The sequence below is a fragment of the Octopus sinensis genome, linkage group LG4 (assembly GCF_006345805.1).
Source record: "Octopus sinensis linkage group LG4, ASM634580v1, whole genome shotgun sequence".
NCBI lineage: Eukaryota > Metazoa > Mollusca > Cephalopoda > Octopoda > Octopodidae > Octopus > Octopus sinensis.
Window position 1 is genome coordinate 22912298 of NC_043000.1, and position 19562 is coordinate 22931859.

Below are 19562 nucleotides of genomic sequence, written 5' to 3' on the forward strand. Positions count from 1 at the left end.
CAATCTCGGAAGGATGGTCGTACAGAGGATGTCACACCTTAAGTGTACGAAGACTGAAACAGCAGAACCTAAACCAGGTCAATAGCTTAGAGGGCATGACAGTAACATGTGTGGCGCATCCAGGGAACTTTCTTGACGGAATACAGACTTGTGGCCAGCCTCTGTGGAAGAGACTGGGACCCCACCATGTACATAAATTGACCCGTAGTAAACTATGGGGCTAAGATTACCTCATTAGAAACCCTTGATATTTAACTGCAGGGAAGAGAATCACCTAAAGATAGGTATAACCGTAACGTGAAAGCGAGTTTCTTGGTAGCTTGTAGCATGCTTCCGCTAATTGTTTAGGTGAGGATGTAGCCGCGAGAATACCCAGACTCTTGGCCATCCTGGTTATGATCCAATGGAACATTGTCAGTTCGGTAGACTGAAGCAACGGGAAACGATTCCCCCTGCCTAAAATATTACATGCCACCTGGTCCAGGAGGCGAACCCAAGACTTCATAATTATGAACCCAACACGCTAATCACTTGCCTACAGAGAGAGGTGACCACATATTTGCAAGGTAACAAGTATTCGGAGTATTACTGAAACAGGTGGAGCACTTGACTGGTACTCATTTATGGTGGTCATATTTGAACTCAGGATACGAAGTACTGTAGAGTACTAGCTTTGGTAGTGAAAGGTAAACCTTGGATTATATTATACTGTCTCAAGTCCTAGGACCCATGGAGCCATGTTAGGATAGCGAAGCAATTGAACGGACTTGCAAAGCGCACCTTCCACGATCGAAATAATCGGTCGAGCTAAATCCAGCAGAACTTACGGATCGTGCATGGCATGCTGTACAATTCCGTCCTAATACTGCAGTTTCTGAGTATAGAACTTGAATTTCTATATTCATTCAATCATATTTTTCACAAGATTCTTTTATGTGTTTCAGTCATTTGACTGCGGCCATGCTGGAGTAGCGCCTTTCGTCGAACAAATTGACCCCCAAGGGGTAGAGAAAAAGGAGGCGTTGAGAGGAAGGCAGTGGATTGGGGGACGCTAGGAATTTATTATATTGTTATAGCATTGTATACAAATTATAAAATATATTAAACTAGCAGTATCGCCCGGCGTTGCTCGGGTTTGTAAGGGAAATAACTATATAAGCATTTTTAGAGTTATAGCCAAAAAATAGCAAAAAATGCATTAAAATGGAAAAAAAAATGATGGTAATTTTTTTTTTAAATCGTTGACTCATCGTAGACATTTTTAGAGAGTTACTTCCCTTATATAATAGAGAAAAATGCATTAAAATGGAAAAAAATTATGGTAAATTTTTTTTTTTTAATCGTAGACTCATCGTAGACGCGCGCTAATACCTAGAAGGGCTCGATATGAATCACGACTATAAGATACCCGGTTTTGGTTAAACTGCACCGCAAAATGTGGGAGTAGTTAGGAATCTAAATCGTAGGAGACAGACACTCACACAACTTCACTTTTATATATATAGATTTCAAATGATTCGTAGTATATATGAATTAGTAAAATATCAATATTTATTTATACATAAAAATGGGAATGGGGGCGCTGAAGGCATTATGTGGCCCAAAACGTTTGAGAATCCCTGCACTAAAGTGAGTGTATTTGTGCATAAAAAATAAATGCGCCTTTTTAAAGCCTAGCCAGGCTCATGGGCCCGCTTTCCCGGTTTCTATGGCGTATGTGTTCCACAGTGTTTCCATGCGTGTGTGTGTGTGTGTGTGTGTGCGTGCGCGCTTTCCCCCACCACCATTTGACAACCTGTGTTGGTATGTTTATGTCCCTGTAACTCAGTGGTTTGGCAAAAAGACCAACTGAATAAATACAAGGCTTTAAAAAATAAGTCCTGAGGTCAATTCATTCAACTAAAACGTTCAAGGTGATGCCCCAGCATGGCCACAGTCCATCGCAGCGTTCCTCATTTTGCCAGCTGAGTGGACTGGAGCAACGTGAAATGAAGTGCTTTGCTCAGGAACACAACGCGTCGCTCGGTCCAGAAATCAAAACCACAATCTTACGATCATGATACTGACACCCTAACCACTAAGCCACGTGACTCCACTTATTTGTACATACCTTTAATTTCTTTAAAACTTTTCAGCTTACTCGAAGTTCTAGTAACCATCGTTATCTGACTTTATGTCAAAGGTTAATTGATAAAATAAATGTCAGATTGAAATACGTGATCAACACGAGGGAATAGAGTCCTTGCATGATCGCAGTCAAAAGGATATAACTGGTAAAATAAAAAGATAAAACTATACTTGCGCAAGTTATTCAGGGGGGACTATTATTCAGAGTTATTTCCCTTACATAAGACTCTAAACCGTCGAAGGAAGACAAATGATTTTTATGAACTTCGTTACATAAAAGCAAAAGAACAGCAAGATCTTGCATATAATTTTATATTTAGGTCTAGAGGATGGGATATAACCCATAGCCTTTGACGGTCCTCCGAGATCAGAGATGGACGTCGTTAATTTCTCCCCTTAAACCAGTCGGTTTCAAACGGTGCCCATATATTTTTTTGGCTCATACAGCGATCTCTTTATGCAATTGCTAACATTTAATTCTTTACAAAAATGAGATCTTTTTATAAGATTGGAATCAGAGATGTCCATACATTAAAAAATGATTGACAAACACTTGTCATAAATTGCTACAAGTTAATGATGGAATGAAAAGATGAGACAATTCAAAAAGAATACTAAGACCAACAGAAGTTGATCCAGAGAGGAGGAAAGATGAGGAGAAAGAAAACACATCGCTGGAAGTGATAGGACACCAGTCAGCCCCAAAGAAGAAAGATCTTTGAAAAGGCAGGGCCAAAAACAGCACGTCTGTCAAACAATAAACAGCATAGGCGCAGCTGTGTGGAAAAAACCTTGCTTCCCAACCACATGATTCTGGGTTCAGTCTCACTGCATGGCACCTTGGGCAAGTGTCCTCTATAGCTTCAGGATGAACAAGGCCTTGTGAGTGGATTTGGTAGACAGAAACTGAAAGAAGCCCATTCTGTGTGTGTGTGAGTATATATTTATATGTCTGTGTGTCCCCCCATCATCACCTGACAACTGATGTTGGTGTGTTTATATTCTCAAAACCTAACATTTCAGCAAAAAAAAAAAAAAAAGATAAAATATGTATTAGGCTTACAAAGAATAAGACCTGGGTTGACTTCTTCAAATAAAGGTGGTGCTCCAGCATGGCTGCAGTGAAATGACTGAAATGTGTAAAAGACTATAAAAACAATATCATCTGCAACCAATTGACTATGATAGAAGAAACAAGATCAGTTTTCAACTGCAGCTCCCAGGAACTGCCAAGACCTTCAAGCATCCTTGCAGTGGCCCTCAACAGTTTTCATCATCATCATCGTTTAATGTCCATTTTCCATGCGTGTGTGTGTGCGCGCGTGCTTTCCCCCACCACCATTTGACAGCCTGTGTTGGTATGTTTATGTCCCTGTAACTCAGTGGTTTGGCAAAAAGACCAACTGAATAAATACAAGGCTTTAAAAAATAAGTCCTGAGGTCAATTCATTCAACTAAAACGTTCAAGGTGATGCCCCAGCATGGCCACAGTCAAATTGCTGAAACAAGTAAAAGATGAAAGCTACCCAAAGATAACAAATCCTCACCACTCAGAGAATAACTCCCTGGCGTTAAAACAATAAACACACAAAAAGAATATGAATGTTTGAATTTTTAACTTTTTATTTTTGCTCAGAAAATTGCAAGACTTGGTAAATTCCATTTTAGTTTGTAGCTGTTGACAGACCATTCAATCATTGGTCCAAAAAACAATTTGACGTGCAACATTTAAAACTGTTGAATATCTTTAACAGCCAAACACCAAACCTTAAAATAGAATTAATTACTCAAAACTCTCTGTAAACAAAAAAAAAATTGTAAAGAATCACAAAGTCTCAAAAAATGTGCAACAACTGGACATCGTCCAGAAATCTCAGCACTGCTTTAACAGCAAGCTCTCATTCGGTCCAAGCCCTAATATAGAGGTCAGTAAAATTAACTAAAACATTAATTAATGAACATTAATTAATAAACATCCTTCTAGAATGAAGGTGAGAAGAATTGTCTCAATGACAAAAAGAATCCGCCAGAGCTGATGATGTTGGTGGGAAGGCTTAACCAACAGATGAAAGAATGCTTTGGTTCCATTTTTAACATTTATTGGTAGAACATGCAAGAATGCTTCCTGCTGCATTTCAATGTTTTGATAAACATTCACTCCACGGCAAGTAGTAGGCAACTGGGTGGAAATATTAACACATTAAAAACAGCAACAGACTTAAATCGGTTTATAACTTTAGATAGACATTCATCTTGCTTGGATAAAGAGGATAAACAGATAGAACTGAAGATCATTCATATAAAATTGATGAAGAAACAACTGGTATTAGAGTTAACACTAAATAAATGGCAACTGACTCAAACTTGAAGAAATTGTGAGATTTTATACTAATATATATCCTCATCATCATCAGCGTTTAACATCCGCTTTCCCTGCTAGTATGGGTTTGGACAATATATATATATATATATATATATATATATATATATATATATATATTTCTTTACTACCCGCAAGGGGCCAAAGACAGACAAACGGATTAAGTCTATCACATCGACCCCAGTGCATAACTGGTACTTAATTATCGACCCCGAAAGGATGAAAGGCAAAGTCGACCTCAGCGGAATTTGAACTCAGAACGTAACGGCAGACGAAATACAGCTAAGCACTTCGCCCGGCGTGCTAACGTTTCTACCAGCTTATCACCATATATATATATATATAATCATTTAACCCATGCTGGCTTGGGTTGAACAGTTCGACCAGGTCTGGTCAAACCGTCCAACCCATGCCAGCATGGACAACGGGCATTAAATGATGATATATGCATGTAACTGTATGTAAATGCATATATATGTATGCATGTATATACTATTTGCATGTATGTAAATGTGCGTATATATGTACACGTATGTATATATCTACACACACACATGTATGTATGTGTGTGTCTATGTGTATGTATATGTGTGTGTGCGTATGTATATGTGTGTGTGTGTGTATGTAAATGTGAATTCATACATATGTATATCACTCTAACCAAGTAATTATCAGACAAAGGAAAAAAAAACTTAACTTTCCCAGAAACATGATATAATGGCCCTTCCAGTCACAAAGGACTAAAAGCTTAACAAGAACTTAGAAGCCTAACCTATTTTATCAACTCACAAGAAAATCCAAGTTGATACTGGCAGAATGTAAACTCAAAAGTGAAAACCATAAACCTTAAGCCCCACCCACCCCACTTCTGATGAGATAAACTTTCACATATTGAAAGTCTGTATTCAAAATAATTATCACCAAAGAATCTTTTTCCAATAAAACCAAAAAGAAATCTAAATCTTTCTTTTATGTAAAAGACTTTTAGAATAGCCAAAATAAGTAGCATACCTAAAACAGTACAGTTAAGGGATTCTTTTATTTTATTACTTTTTGGAGGAATCTTTCCATTTCACATCTAAAAATTGTAATTTAAGAAAAAAATTTCTTTTATCTAATTACAAAATAAAAGAGAAGTCTGGGAAGTTAGCAGAAACACTTATTTTCACTTTTTAATGAAAGAAAAATGTCAGGTTTAGCTTTTTAAAACTTTCATCATTCTAAAAACTGTCTGGCTTTTAGAAGGAAAAAATGAATTTTTAAACTAAAAAAAAATTGTATGAATTAAAATAACATTGGTTTCAAATTTTGGCACAAAACCAGCAATTTTAGTGGGGGGAGAACAAGTGAATTACATCACCCCCCCCCCCAGTGGTTAACTGGTACTTATTTTATCAACCTAAAAAGGATGACAATTTGAACTTAGAACATAAAGATGGGCGAAATACTGCCAAATATTTTGCCAGCTCACCATCTTGGAATAACATTGATAATGAGAAAAAAAAACTATTTTTGATTTGCATTTACCATTCTGAAATAAAAGAGTGATTCTCTGCTAATTGTAGGTCCCTCATCATTTGAGGCCCTATATTCCTCTAAAACAGATTCCCACCCAACCTACCTAAAAAGAACAAAGTAAAAAGTACTGAAAGGTCTCTTCAGTTTGATTTCTTTTCATTAAAATTTACGTCTTATTAAATTGACGAGTTTGTTTCTTAAGTAACAAAGGACTAGTAATGTACTTCTATTTCCTATTAAAAAGGAAGTTTTTTTTTTAAAGTGGTTTAATGTTTTCTCAACCGACCCTTCTGGTTTTTAATAAATCTTTTCAAATCTCATAAAAGATTTCCTTAAAACTTAAAAATCTCTCACAATTTTGCAAGAAGCAAAAAAAAAAAAATATATAAATAAAAACAAATAAATAAAGCTAAAAAAAAATATTAAAAATACAATAAATAAAACAAATAAATAATATAAAAGAAGCAGTATGTAACAAGAGTAGTGATTGATGCTAGTCAACTTGTAGACGTCACTGTAGCTTGCACTAGCATGGAGGAGCAGGGCTCAGGAAGCCTGTTGGTTAACCAACCATCTAACAGCACAGGATACAGGGCACGCTACCAAGCATTGAGGACACCTCTACCAGGTTCGCAAACTTGCCTAGCCTGCAGCTGAAGTTTCAAACTGCCACATCAGCTTGTGCCGAACAGAATACCGCTGACTGTTACAGTGCCACTGTTGTCAAGACTTTAGAGATGAGAAGAAAGTCTGAAAGTGAAAAGAAAATAGAAAAAAAAATAAGAGAAACACTGCAATACATATGAGAGAAAGAATTTAAGCAAATCATTAATATAACAATAACTAAAGAATTTATAACCCATGCTAGAACTTTGTTATTAACTTGTAGTGTTGTTATAATTATTTCCAAAGTTATCCCTCATATGACTCCAGTTTTACTGTAATTGTAGAAAGATTATCACCATTTATCATTTAACATCCGTTTTCCATGAGTTATGGGTTGCATGGTTTGAAAGGAGCTGGCAAGTTGGAGAGTTACTCTAAGCTCAGTTTTCTGTTTTGGCATGGCTTCTGTGCACTCCTCCTAATGCCAACCACTTTACAGAGTGTATTGTGTGATTTTTACATGGCACCAACATTGGATGCCCTTCCTAAATCCAACCACTTTACAGTGTACTGAGCCACTAGTCTTGTAGGTTGTCAAGTACTTACAAGAGAAAACTCTACTTCCTTGATTTAGTAGGAATATATCTTAGAGAGGTGTAGGTGGTGTTATTACAGATGTTGAAAGATTAAAGTGTAAGGAATATTTAGAGGGGATAGATAGCCTACATTATATAAACACAAAACCAATGAGGAGTGGGGTAGGGGGGATTACTGAGGCATCATTCTCTTAGGGATTTCTAATCCTCCAAATATTGCAGTTCTGTACTTCTAAGATGAGGAATATATCCTGTATGGGTTGAACTGGTGTCCTCATCTTGATTGTTATTTTTCATTGCATTTCGGCTGTTGTATGCTCCAGCCTTCTTCAGGTGTCATGTGATTCACCTTAGTGTCTTGCCTGGAATTGAACTCAGAACTCTACAAATTTCTCAAAAATGGCCAGATTATAAATTGTTCATTTTGATTTAGCTGTGAGCATATTGCCAGTGTCAGGTCAATGGCACCCATGCCGGTGGCACATAAAAAGCAATCACCAACTCTCAGAATGGTTGGCATTAGGAAGAGCATCTAGCTGCAGAAACCTTGCCAAATCAGATCGGAACCTGGTGCAGTGCTCCGGCTTACTAGTTTTCAGTCAAACCGTCCAACCCATGCTAGAATGGAAAACGAATGTTAAATGATGATGATTGAATACCTTGAGAGTTCACTGTCATCTCATCATCACCACTTTACCTTCTTTAATTATTTCCACCCACCTTTATATAATGTAGGCTATCTATCCCCTCTAAATATTCCTTACACTTTAATCTTTCAACACCTGTAATAACACCACCTACACCTCTCTAAGATATATTCCTACTAAATCAAGGAAGTGGAGTTTTCTCTTGTAAGTACTTGACAACCTACAAGACCAGTGGCTCAGTACACTGTAAAGTGGTTGGATTTAGGAAGGGCATCCAATGTTGGTGCCATGTAAAAATCACACAATACACTCTGTAAAGTGGTTGGCATTAGGAGGGGTGCACAGAAGCCATGCCAAAACAGAAAACTGAGCTTAGAGTAACTCTCCAACTTGCCAGCTCCTTTCAAACCATGCAACCCATAACTCATGGAAAACGGATGATAAATGGTGATAATCTTTCTACAATTACAGTAAAACTGGAGTCATATGAGGGATAACTTTGGAAATAATTATAACACTACAAGTTAATAACAAAGTAACAGGAAGTCCATACATTAAATACATATTCATACTTGAACAGTTATGTAATTAACCCAGTTATTAGGTTTTTATAAAAGCTACCCCCCTAATAAGGCTATAAAAATACAGATGAGGAATTACGTACACAAATTACATTATTTACATTTGATAGATATTTGTCCTCATCTTGTTTGTTAACACAACGTTTTGGCTGATATATCCTCCAGCCTTCATCAGGTGTCTTGGGGAAATTTTGAACCTGGGTTCTCATTCCTAAGGTATTTTTCGATATTATTATTATTGTTCAGGTCACTACTTGGAATCGCACTCGGAATCTTGGGGTCAGTAGCCCACGTTCTTAACCACTACGCCATATGCCAACAGGGATATGGCTTCTAACCCCAAGACTCCAAGCAGTGACCTGAACAATAATAATAATAATAACATCAAAAAATACCTTAGGAATGAGAACCGAGGTTTGAAATTTCCCCAAGACACCTGATGAAGGCTGGAGGGTATATCAGCTGAAACGTTGTGTTAACAACAAACAAGATAAGGATAAATATCCATCAAATGTAAATAATGTAAGGCTATAAAGAGTTAACATAATGAACAGAATACTGTGGAGATCTGATGAGAGTACTGACCTTTAAAAAATGTTTAAAAGATTTTATGTCCATCACATAGGCCTGGCAGAATTGCTGAAAGAAGAAAATGAAGTCAGTCAATTTGCAACCTTCAGATCACAAACTTCAAAATCATGGAAACAAAATAAAAACTCATCGATTAGCAATGTATAAAACTGAAAGACTCTATTCCTTAGAGAGTAGGCAAGAAAGATATGCCATAATATACAGCTGGAAGATCCTGGAAGGACTTGTCCCAAACTTTGGCATCGAGAGTTACACAAATACCAGAACTGGGCGCCACTGCATAGTGCCAAGGACGCCAAATTTGCCATCAAGATGTAGGACAAGATACAGAAATAGCCTGGGTTTCAGAGGTCCACAGCTCTTCAATATCCTCCCGAAGGACCTGAGAGACCTGCATGGGGTGGATGTAGGCATCTTCAAAATAAAGCTGGACCTCTTCCTGTCAGGTGTCCCAGATGAACCAACTTTGCAGCAGGAGGTGCAGATGAGGGCAGCTGCATTAAATTCTCTCATGCACCAAATGCCAATTGCTAAAAAGCATTCGTGAAGTAAAAACATGTAGCAACACCAAATGGCATCACCCCAGCATGGCCACAGCTCATGAGCTGAAACTAGATGGAAAAAAAAAAAATACTTACTTGTGTCAGATCTGGGGAAAGTTGAAGTTTTGGAAAATATTCATTCTGTAAATAGTTAATGACTTCATCACCCTGAGGATGGTAAAAAAAAATTTAAATAGTAAAATAACAAAAATATCAGCTTTCATCATCATCATCATTTAACATTCATTATCCATGCTGGCTTGGGTCGGACAGTTTGACCTGGGCTGACAAGCTAAGACTCCAGTCTGATTTGACATGGTTTCTACAGCTGGAAGCCCTTCCTAACACTAACCACTCAGAGACTGTAATGGGTGCTTTACGTGCCAGTTGCATGACACCAGTATCCACCACGATTGTGATTTCACTTGGTTTGATGGACCTTCTTCTCAAGGACGACAGCATATTGCCAAAGGTCTCAGTCATATGTCATTGCCTCCATGAGGCCCAATGCTCAAAAGGTGCCTTTTACGTGGCACCAGCACAGATGCCAGTTATGTGACACTGGCATCAGACACATTGCTTCCATGAGGCTCGACACTCAACAGGTGCTTTTTATGTGCTACCAGCATGGGTGCCAGATACCTCTGCAAGGCCCAATGCTCAAACGGTGCTCTTTACATGACAGGTATGCAACACCAGTGTCAGCCACATTGCCTCCAATAAAAAATAACATTATAACTGAAATAACACGTTAATTTATATTTGAATAAAATATAACAATCCTCGTCTAATGTCAGAAAAAACCCCAGACCACATGGTTGCCAAGTGAACTTAACCACAAAGCTATGGCTGGATCTATGTAGCTTTGTTAATTTAATAACTATATTTCCACAAAGTTACAGGATGGATAAAAGACAACCAGGAGAATTGACAGTGAATAAAGTCAGTCTGTAATTATATCTCAGGGATTTATTATCATAATCAACATTTAACGTCCGTTTTCCATGCTGGTATGGGTTGGACGGCTTGACAGGAATTGGCATGGCCAAGGGCCCACACCAGGTTCTATAGTCTGTTTTCGCTTGGACTCTACAGATGGATGCCCTTCCTAACTCCAACCACTCCATAGAATGTACTAAGTGCTTTTTACATGGCACCAACCATTTTGTTACCATATTCCTCTTGATATACACTGCCTTTGTTGCAATCAATTTCATAAATAATGAAGAATTTAGTACATAGCTGTTATTAAGCTGGTGTTTGGAACATAATTGATATGAAATCTCAATGGAGGATTTTAATTTAGTTCATCTTAAAACAGGCAAGTTGGCATCATACAACAAGGGGTGACTCAAGCAGTTTGGTATCAAAAGGGTTAAGTCAATATTTTAACAGACATGTCTAAAAACAGGATCTCATTTTTCTTTGTAAACATTACTATTTGTAAAACTTACCCTTTTATCAAGAATACATTTCAAACACTGTGCACTCTCTCCCAAAGCCTGGAACAAAGAATATATCAAATATATACGTTCTGAAACCAAATGGGAAGTTAAATATATAAAATACAAAAAAACGTATTTATCAACAATAAAGAGATCGATAGATTCAACACTTTATATAAATTCATTTCTCAAATTACTAAAACAACCATGTCTTCATTAATAACCATTTTCTTCAGAAAGGATACCAGCTAGTTTTGAAAATTTAAAACCGATTTTAAAAAAATTTTTACCTGCTTTCTAATCCCTAAAAATCTTAAAGCAAGCCTATATAGAAATTTTTATTTTTATTTTTATATTAACTGGATTGATCCAGTTAATGCAGGGAACATTAAAATCTTCATTTAGAATAATTATGCAAGGAGGATAAAAAAAAAATTAGTCAACCAGTAATGTTTTAATTATTTCAACAAGTAGGGAAGACAACTCCAGAGAGGTTTCCATTGTATGCTAATATTAAGGAAGCAGACACTCAGGATTCTTGCCAAAATCCTGTTGAAATACCCTACTCAAAGGAGGGGAGGAACAGTAGAAAATTTTATATGGGTACTGCAGGACAAAGGAAGCAGGGGAGGGGGGCAATAGATTGCCCTAATTTACGAAAATGTTTTCAATCATTATTCTAGTGTTGGTGCTACATAAAAAGCACCCACTACACTTAAGTAGTTGGCATTAGGAATAGCATCCAGCTGCAGAAACCATGCCAAAGCAGACCTAGACCCTGGCAGAGCCTTCTGCCTCGTCTGTTCTTGTCAAACCATCCAACCCATGCCAGCATGGAAAAAGGGACGTTAAATGATGATTCTGTGTGGGAATCATATTAGTGGTCAAAATGTTTTGACATTCCATCTTGTATATTTCTTTACTGCCCACAAGGGGCTAAACATAGAGGGGACAAACAAGGACAGACAAACGGATTAAGTCAATTACATCAACCCCAGTGCGTAACTGGCACTTAATTTATCGACCCCAAAAGGATGAAAGGCAAAGTCGGCCTTGGTGGAATTTGAACTCAGAACGTAATGACAGATGAAATACCACTAAGCATTTCGCTCAGCATGCCAACGTTTCTGCCAGCTCGCTGCCTTTGACATTCCATCTTATATTGAAGAAATGGTTTAAGCATAAGTAGTCTTAAAAGTAATGAATTTGATGGCAATGTCTTTGAGGTGTATTTAGTTGAATCACCATAAAAAGGCGGCATTGAAAGTTATTAATTAGAAAAAGGAAAGGTGCAATAGTCGGAAAAAGTTTCACAAGCATTGATATACATGAATAAAACTATATTAGCTTATAAAACTAAAATTTTTTTTTTTTTTAAATATTACTCAAAGACACCATACACATGAGAAAAAAACAAAAGCTAAATCAGTGTTAACACATTTAATGCCAGAAGCATTAAATGGATAGTTTTAGGTAGATTTTTTTTCTTCAAATGAATACATTTTATTTTTCTCTAATAATCTGCATTTCATGCCCGCTTTCTGTGCTGGTACAGACTGGACAGGTCATTAGTCACCGCCCACCTAAACAAGTTCAAGAACCATGTCATGGTCATCGATTTCCTTTTTCGCTGGATTTCTACAGCTGGATGCCTTTCCTGTCACCAACTACTTTATAGAGGGAACTGGATGCATTGTATTGTGGCAGCCAGCACTAGAGATGTCTTTTGTTTGACAAAACTAAAAGGACTCCCATTGACCCCTCATTATTTCTGCCACTCATTTGTCAACCACCTTAATGATTAATGATCACTGTGGCACTAGTGAAGTTGCTTTGCATCTCATAAGACTAAAAAGTCCCTACTATTCTATAATGTCGTCCAGGAGAGAACCCAAAAAGACACAGAGAGAGCAACAACACAAGACCCAGGATGGGTGAGTGAAGGAAGATGAATAAAATACATTTAACCCTTTAGTGTTTGCATTATTCTGCCAAAATTAATCCTTTTTTTATCCACATTGTTTTGAACTAATCAGGCATTATCTTGTAGCTATGAGATTGTGATGAGGTAGCTGTTAATTTTTAAAATGATATTGTAGGGTTGGTGTGAGAGACCAGATCTGGCCAGTTTGAACATAAAACAGGCAGAATACTTTTGGCCGGATATGGCCAGTTTAAATGCTAAAGGGTTAAAAATATAAAAAAAAAAAAAAGATAAACAAAAATCAATCAAATTGCAACTTACAATAACAGTTTGAGCATCATTCAAATCAAAGGCTGGTTTCATAGGAGTTAAGATACAAGCAGGTACAACACTTTGATAAACAAATTCCTCAAATCCAACCAGTCCGTTCTCACCACCTGCAAAACAAAGAATAAAATCTATTAATGAAGTCCTCTTCAAAACAATTTTTTGAAAACTACTTTACAAATCCTTAAACACATTTTTATGATTTCCAAATTTCTTTTCTACAGCAACCCGTCAATTTTCAACATTTCACTGACTAACTTCTTTAGTACAAACTTGCAATCACCTGGATTATCTACCAAGCATTTTAAACGGACTCATGTAAAAAGCACCTGTGTTGGTGCCACATAAAAAGCACCCAGTACACAGAAAAGTGGTTGGTGTTAGGAAGAGCATCCAAGCTGTAGAAACCATACCAAAGCAGAAAACTGAAGCTGGTGGAACTCCTCAGCTTGCCTGGCTACTACCAAACCACCCAACCCATTGCCAGCTTGGAAGTCAGACATGATGATTTACATCATTTAACACCCTGTTTCTTTATTAGCCACAAGGGCCCAAACATAGAGGGGGACAATACAGCCTGATTGGGGTCAGGCACACAAGGATTATACGACTTAAAATTTTACAAAATATAATGAAATCGAATGAGATACAACAAGGACAAAATACAAACATGAAATGAAGCAGAGAGATGGGTTATGCTCCGACCCCACGAGCCCCATTCTCCTACTGGAACCTTTATATGCAGACTTATGACATGTTCACGAGGAATCTTTCATTCCCAGCACCCTCGCAACATGCAACCATCTTTCTTTGAACATTTTCTTTGACAGGCATCTCTCCAACCGTTGTCCATGCTGACATGGGTTGGACAGTTTGACCAGGGCTAGTAAGCTGGGAGGCTGCACCAGACTCCAGTCTGATTTGGCATGGTTTTCTACAGCTGGATGCCCTTCCTAACGCCAATAACCCTTTACGAAAAAAAGGCTTAAATTGTAATATTTTCGTGATCATATCCAGAGCAGCTAACTGGTTTCCATGCCGGTGGCATGTAAAAGCACACCATTCGAGTGTGATCGTTACCAGCATTGCCATACTGGCACCTCTGCCAGTGGCATGTGTAAAAAGATTCAAGCGAGATCATTGCTAGTACCGCCTTAACTTAGCAGTTCAGTAAAAGAGACTGATAGAATAAGTGCCAGGCTTAAATAAAAAATAAATACTGGGGTCAATTCATTTGACTAAAAATTCAAGGTAGTGCCCCAGCATGGCCACAATCTAATGAGTGAAACAAGTGAAAGATAACATATGTAACATTGAAAATGTCTAATACTTACACCATACTTCAATCAGCCGTTTTAAAATTCCAAAACAGATTTTTTGAATCTAGAAAATATAAATAACAAAAAAATGAATAACAGAAAGAAAAAAACGTTTTAAAAACATATAGGTGTTATTTAATATGATCACACACACACACACATACATACATACATATACATATATATATATATATATAATATATATATTATATATATATAGAGAGAGAGAGAGAGAGAGAGAGAGAGAGAGAGATCTCATCCTCATTTAACATCCGCTTTCCATGCTAGCATGGGTTGGACGGTTTGACTGAGGACTGGCAAGCCAGAAGGCTGCACCAGGCTCCAATCTGATCTGGTAAGGTTTCTACAGCTGGATGCCCTTCCTAACGCCAACCACTCCGAGAGTGTAGTGGGTGCTTTTTACGTGCCACCAACACAAGGGCCAGTCTGGCAGCACTGGCATCAACCATGCTCGAATGGTGCATTTTATATGCCACTGGCACGGATCCAGTAAGGCGACACTAGCAACAACCACACTCAAATGGTACTTTTTACATGCCAGTGGCACAGAAGCCAGTCAAGCCATACCTGTGCTTATTAATTTAATGCTAAGTAATTTTGTATTCAGTCCCACTGCTTGGTATCTTAAGCAAGTGCCTAATATTACAGCGTTGGACTGACCAATGCCTTGTGTGTAAATCTAAAAGACAAACTGTGGAAGCCTGTCCTATGTGTGAGTGTGTATCTTTCACAGTTGGCAACCAGTGTTGGTTTGTTTGCATCACCATCACTTTGCAGTTAAGCAAAGACAGTGTGAGAGAATAAGTATCAGACTCCTTTCATTACCGTATTTATTTTGAGAAGCACTGTGTTTCTTTCAATTGATTTTAAATATAAAAAAGAATTTAGTTAAGCTGGTGTTTGGAACATAAATTGTGACTAAGGTTTGGTAGAAGATTTTAATTCAGAACTTATGAAAACAAGACATTTGTACTACAGAGCCAGTTTCAGCCCAGTTGGTAATGAAAGGGTTAAAATAGTACTGGAGATGAAGGGAAAGACCCTTTCAAGGCATTGACATCCAATGACTGAAACAAGTGAAGGAAGTTACGTTTGAGATTAACAAACAGTACTTACCTGGGGATCAGGATTATTGCAAGCCCCTTCAACAATGGTCATTAAAACCTGATGGAAGTTTGCAGCTTCTGTATGAATAACCAAAGTTTCAGAATCAATTCAACAATCAAAGATTAACAACAGATTCAGCAATCTTTCGTTTGCACATAAATCATAATGAATAAAGTGGTTTGAGCAAAGAGTGGGGAATCGTAGTTTTTATATTCCTAGATGCATATATAAACACTATTATTATTATTATTATTAGGGTGGTGAGCAGGCATTGACCACATTCGGATGGTGCTTTCTATGTGCCACCAACACAGGAGCCAGCCACACAGCATTGGCATTGACCATGTTAGGATGGTGCTCTTTATGTGCCACCGGCATGGGAAGCCAGTCAGGAGGCAATGGCATCAACCACGTTCGGATGGTGCTTGCCAGTCAGGTGATACTGGCATCGGCCACAACTACAATTTCCATTATGATTTCGATCTTGTTTTGATTTTTCACATCATCATCGTTTAGCGTCCGTTTTCCGTGCTAGCACGGGTTGGACAGTTCAACCGGGGTCTGGTAAGACATGGAGGCTACACCAGGCTCCAGTCTGATCTGGAAATGTTTCTACAGCTGGATGCCCTTCCTAACGCCAACCACTCCGTGAGTGTAGAGGGGTGCTTTTTACATTCCACCGTCACAGGTGCCAGGGGAGGCTAGCAGCTTCCACGATCGGTTGGTGCTTTTTACATATATATATATATACACACACACACACACACACACACACACACACACATATGCGCATGCACAACAGATTTCTTTCAATTTGTCTACCAGGTACGCTCACAAGGAAGTGGTCCGCCTGTGGCTATTGTAGAAGATACTTGCCCAAGGTGCCACAGAGTAGGACTGAACCCAAGACCATGTGGTTGGGAAGTAAACTTCTTGTCACATCTGCACCTATGTAAGAAACTATTATGATCTATATTAAAATCCCACAAAATCAACCACTTGGTTGCTAGATCCACCAAAGGCCAAATTTCCTTCAAATCTTACCCATTTAAAACAGGAAGTGTGCATTGGAACCATCACATAGACGGGATGCTCATAATTAACTATAGATGTGTTTGACCAACACTGACCTGGGGCTAAATAACAACAACAACGATAACAAAATGGTTACCTTGATCTTGTATGACTTCATGAACATTGTTGCTGACAATACAGGCCAGAAACTGGAAATAACTCTTCTGAAGTAATCTCTTCTCATTAGCTGTCACCTGATCATACTCATCTTGGGGAATTGATAAAACTCTGTATATGGTTTGTACAAAAGGGCAGAACATCTCCCTGAGGAATGGACTAATTGTTTTCTGAAATAATCAAAAATACTAAGTAAATAACAATCATATTATTAATATTACTAGCAAGAAGAGAGGATTATTTAACACTTTTTCATACCAACCCACCTAAGAAAGCCACTGGGGCTGGGATATAAATTTAGTTTTGAAGTGATCTAAAAACTTTCCATTGTAATTTTATGTTAATTTATGCACCAAATACCAACATAATGATAACTGTTGTTTTACTAAACTCTTCGTTATTGTTCAAAATTAATTGAAATAAAGGCAATATATTTCAATAGAAATATGGCAGAAAAGTGTTAATCTGCATTAAACAAGTTCAAAATGCCGATACTTTTATTCCTCACCTACAAATTAACTAATCCCAACTTATTTTAGCATCCCTTCATATTAACTACACCAATCTTTATCTGATCCTTAACAGCAAGGTTAACCCTTTGGTATTATACTGGCTATATGCAGCCCAAATAGTGTTTTATGTCCAAACTATCCACATCCAGCCTCTCACACCTAGTCTATACTGTCGTTCTAAAAAATAGTCACATCAAAATCTCAAAGCAACATCATCATCATCGTTTAACGTCCGCTTTCCATGCTAGCATGGGTTGGACGATTTGACTGAGGTCTGGCGAACCAGATAGCTGCACCAGGCTACAATCTTAATCTGGCAGAGTTTCTACAGCTGGATGCCCTTCCTAATGCCAACCACTCCAAGAGTGTAGTGGGTGCTAAGATGATGAATGATTAATTGAATAAATAAGCATTACATTTGTTAGAGTAATCTCAAGTTAAAGGGTTAATCAAAAGGCAGAAGTAATCACCATCATTTAAATGTCCACTTTTCCATGGGTCATATTCACTACCAAATACCCTTCCTGTCATCAACCTCACTTGGTTCCAAACCAAGTGATATTTCCATGACCAGACAGGTTTTCATGAAAGATTGGAAACGAATAACACTGCTTATATGACAGTGGCACCTGTTTACAACAGTGACACAATCTCAAAACGAGGACGCACAAACACAACAGGTTTCCTTCCGTTTCCATCTACTCAACCCACTCACAAGGTTTCGGTCAACCTTGGACTACAGTACAAGACACCTGCCCAAGATGCCATGCAGTGGGACTAAAGCCAAAGATCACATGGTTGAGAAGAAAACTTCTTAAACACACAGACAGCACCCAGAAGTCATGAGAAAGATTAAATATCTAATTACCCGTTGCTGGGTCATAGTGCTAGTGCATGCATGCGCACATACACGCGAGTACTGTCCAAATCTCCGACCAATCACAAACAGCTAGCTGGCATTCAATTGGCGTATCAAGTTTCAGGCATTTTGATTGAGTTTTGGATAGAAAATTCACAAAAACGTCACTTCTATTGATTTTTTAATGGCTTTGCAGGGTGACTGGGGAAATGTAAAGATGTGCACGACCACCCTTGGACGGTTTTGAATGACCATAGAAAGTGCAAGCCCTCTAACTGAAAAATTGTGGATTTGTATAAAGGATACACACACACACACACATTTTGCCATTTATATATAGAGAGATTCTCAGGACAAATATGTAATTAACTAGTCATTAGGTTTTAATTAACCCTTTAGTATTTAAACCGGCCATATCCGGCCAAAATATTTAATCTGTTTTATGTTCAAACTGACCAGATCCAGGCTCTCACACTTACCCTACAATGTTATTCTACATTAGGTAATTACACCATCAAGATCTTGAAGATATGAGATAATGCATGATTAATTGAAATCAAAGTGAATCAATAAGTATTATGTTTGATAGAATAATCAGAACACTAAAGGGTTAAAGATGCCACTTACTTTGAACTTCATGATGAGTTGTGTCATTAGTGGAATGAAATCATGGAGTTCTTTGGCATCAGGCTGTTGCAGCAGATTTTCAAGAATAACAGGAATAAAAGGGAAAATTTCTTCCTCCAAACAAACCACCATTCGATGTAGGTATTGCCTTACACCAGACCGTATAAGTTGTCTCTGTACAGGACATTTGAAACCTTGTAGAAAGATTTTCAAAGCTTCAGTGAAAGAATCCACACAACCACACTGTTTCATAGTTTGCTGGTTAGAAAAGCCTTTGCTTATTCGACTGAAAAATAAAAATAAAACAAGGTGAAAGTGAAGCAGTGACAAAGTTTCTTCCCCCATACACCTATATCCCTGAACACATCTTCATTGTTTTAACGGCTACTTTTTTTTTTAATGCTTGTATAGCTCAGACAAGACTTTGTTGGATCAGTGTTTTCATGGACAGATGCCCTTCCTTTTGCCACCCTTTCTCGTTTCCAAATGAGGCAATAATCTCCCAACCTATCAAACAACCAGCCCAGACATGCTTTTATATTGGGCTGTAAAGTAAATGACAGTCAGGAAGTCATTGTTTTACAAACCAATGAAAACAAGAAAAATACAAATTCACACACATACAAGCTTCTTTCAGTTTCT

At 37.8% G+C, this 19562-nt stretch overlaps 1 protein-coding gene across 1 annotated transcript in view; it reads right to left on the bottom strand.

Moving 5' to 3' along the window:
- Nucleotides 1-6437: 6437 nt before the first annotated feature.
- Nucleotides 6438-19562, bottom strand: part of LOC115210893 (exportin-T) — a 52816-nt gene continuing 39691 nt past the window's right edge. Inside the window, exons 18-26 of the mRNA XM_029779664.2 lie at nucleotides 18921-19206; nucleotides 16903-17092; nucleotides 15741-15808; nucleotides 14619-14667; nucleotides 13279-13394; nucleotides 11043-11090; nucleotides 9685-9756; nucleotides 9041-9094; nucleotides 6438-6775 (exon numbers count right to left, since the gene is read on the bottom strand). Of these exons, the coding sequence (XP_029635524.1) occupies nucleotides 6749-6775; nucleotides 9041-9094; nucleotides 9685-9756; nucleotides 11043-11090; nucleotides 13279-13394; nucleotides 14619-14667; nucleotides 15741-15808; nucleotides 16903-17092; nucleotides 18921-19206 (910 nt within the window). The 3' untranslated portion in view covers nucleotides 6438-6748. The remainder of the gene's footprint in view (nucleotides 6776-9040; nucleotides 9095-9684; nucleotides 9757-11042; nucleotides 11091-13278; nucleotides 13395-14618; nucleotides 14668-15740; nucleotides 15809-16902; nucleotides 17093-18920; nucleotides 19207-19562) is intronic.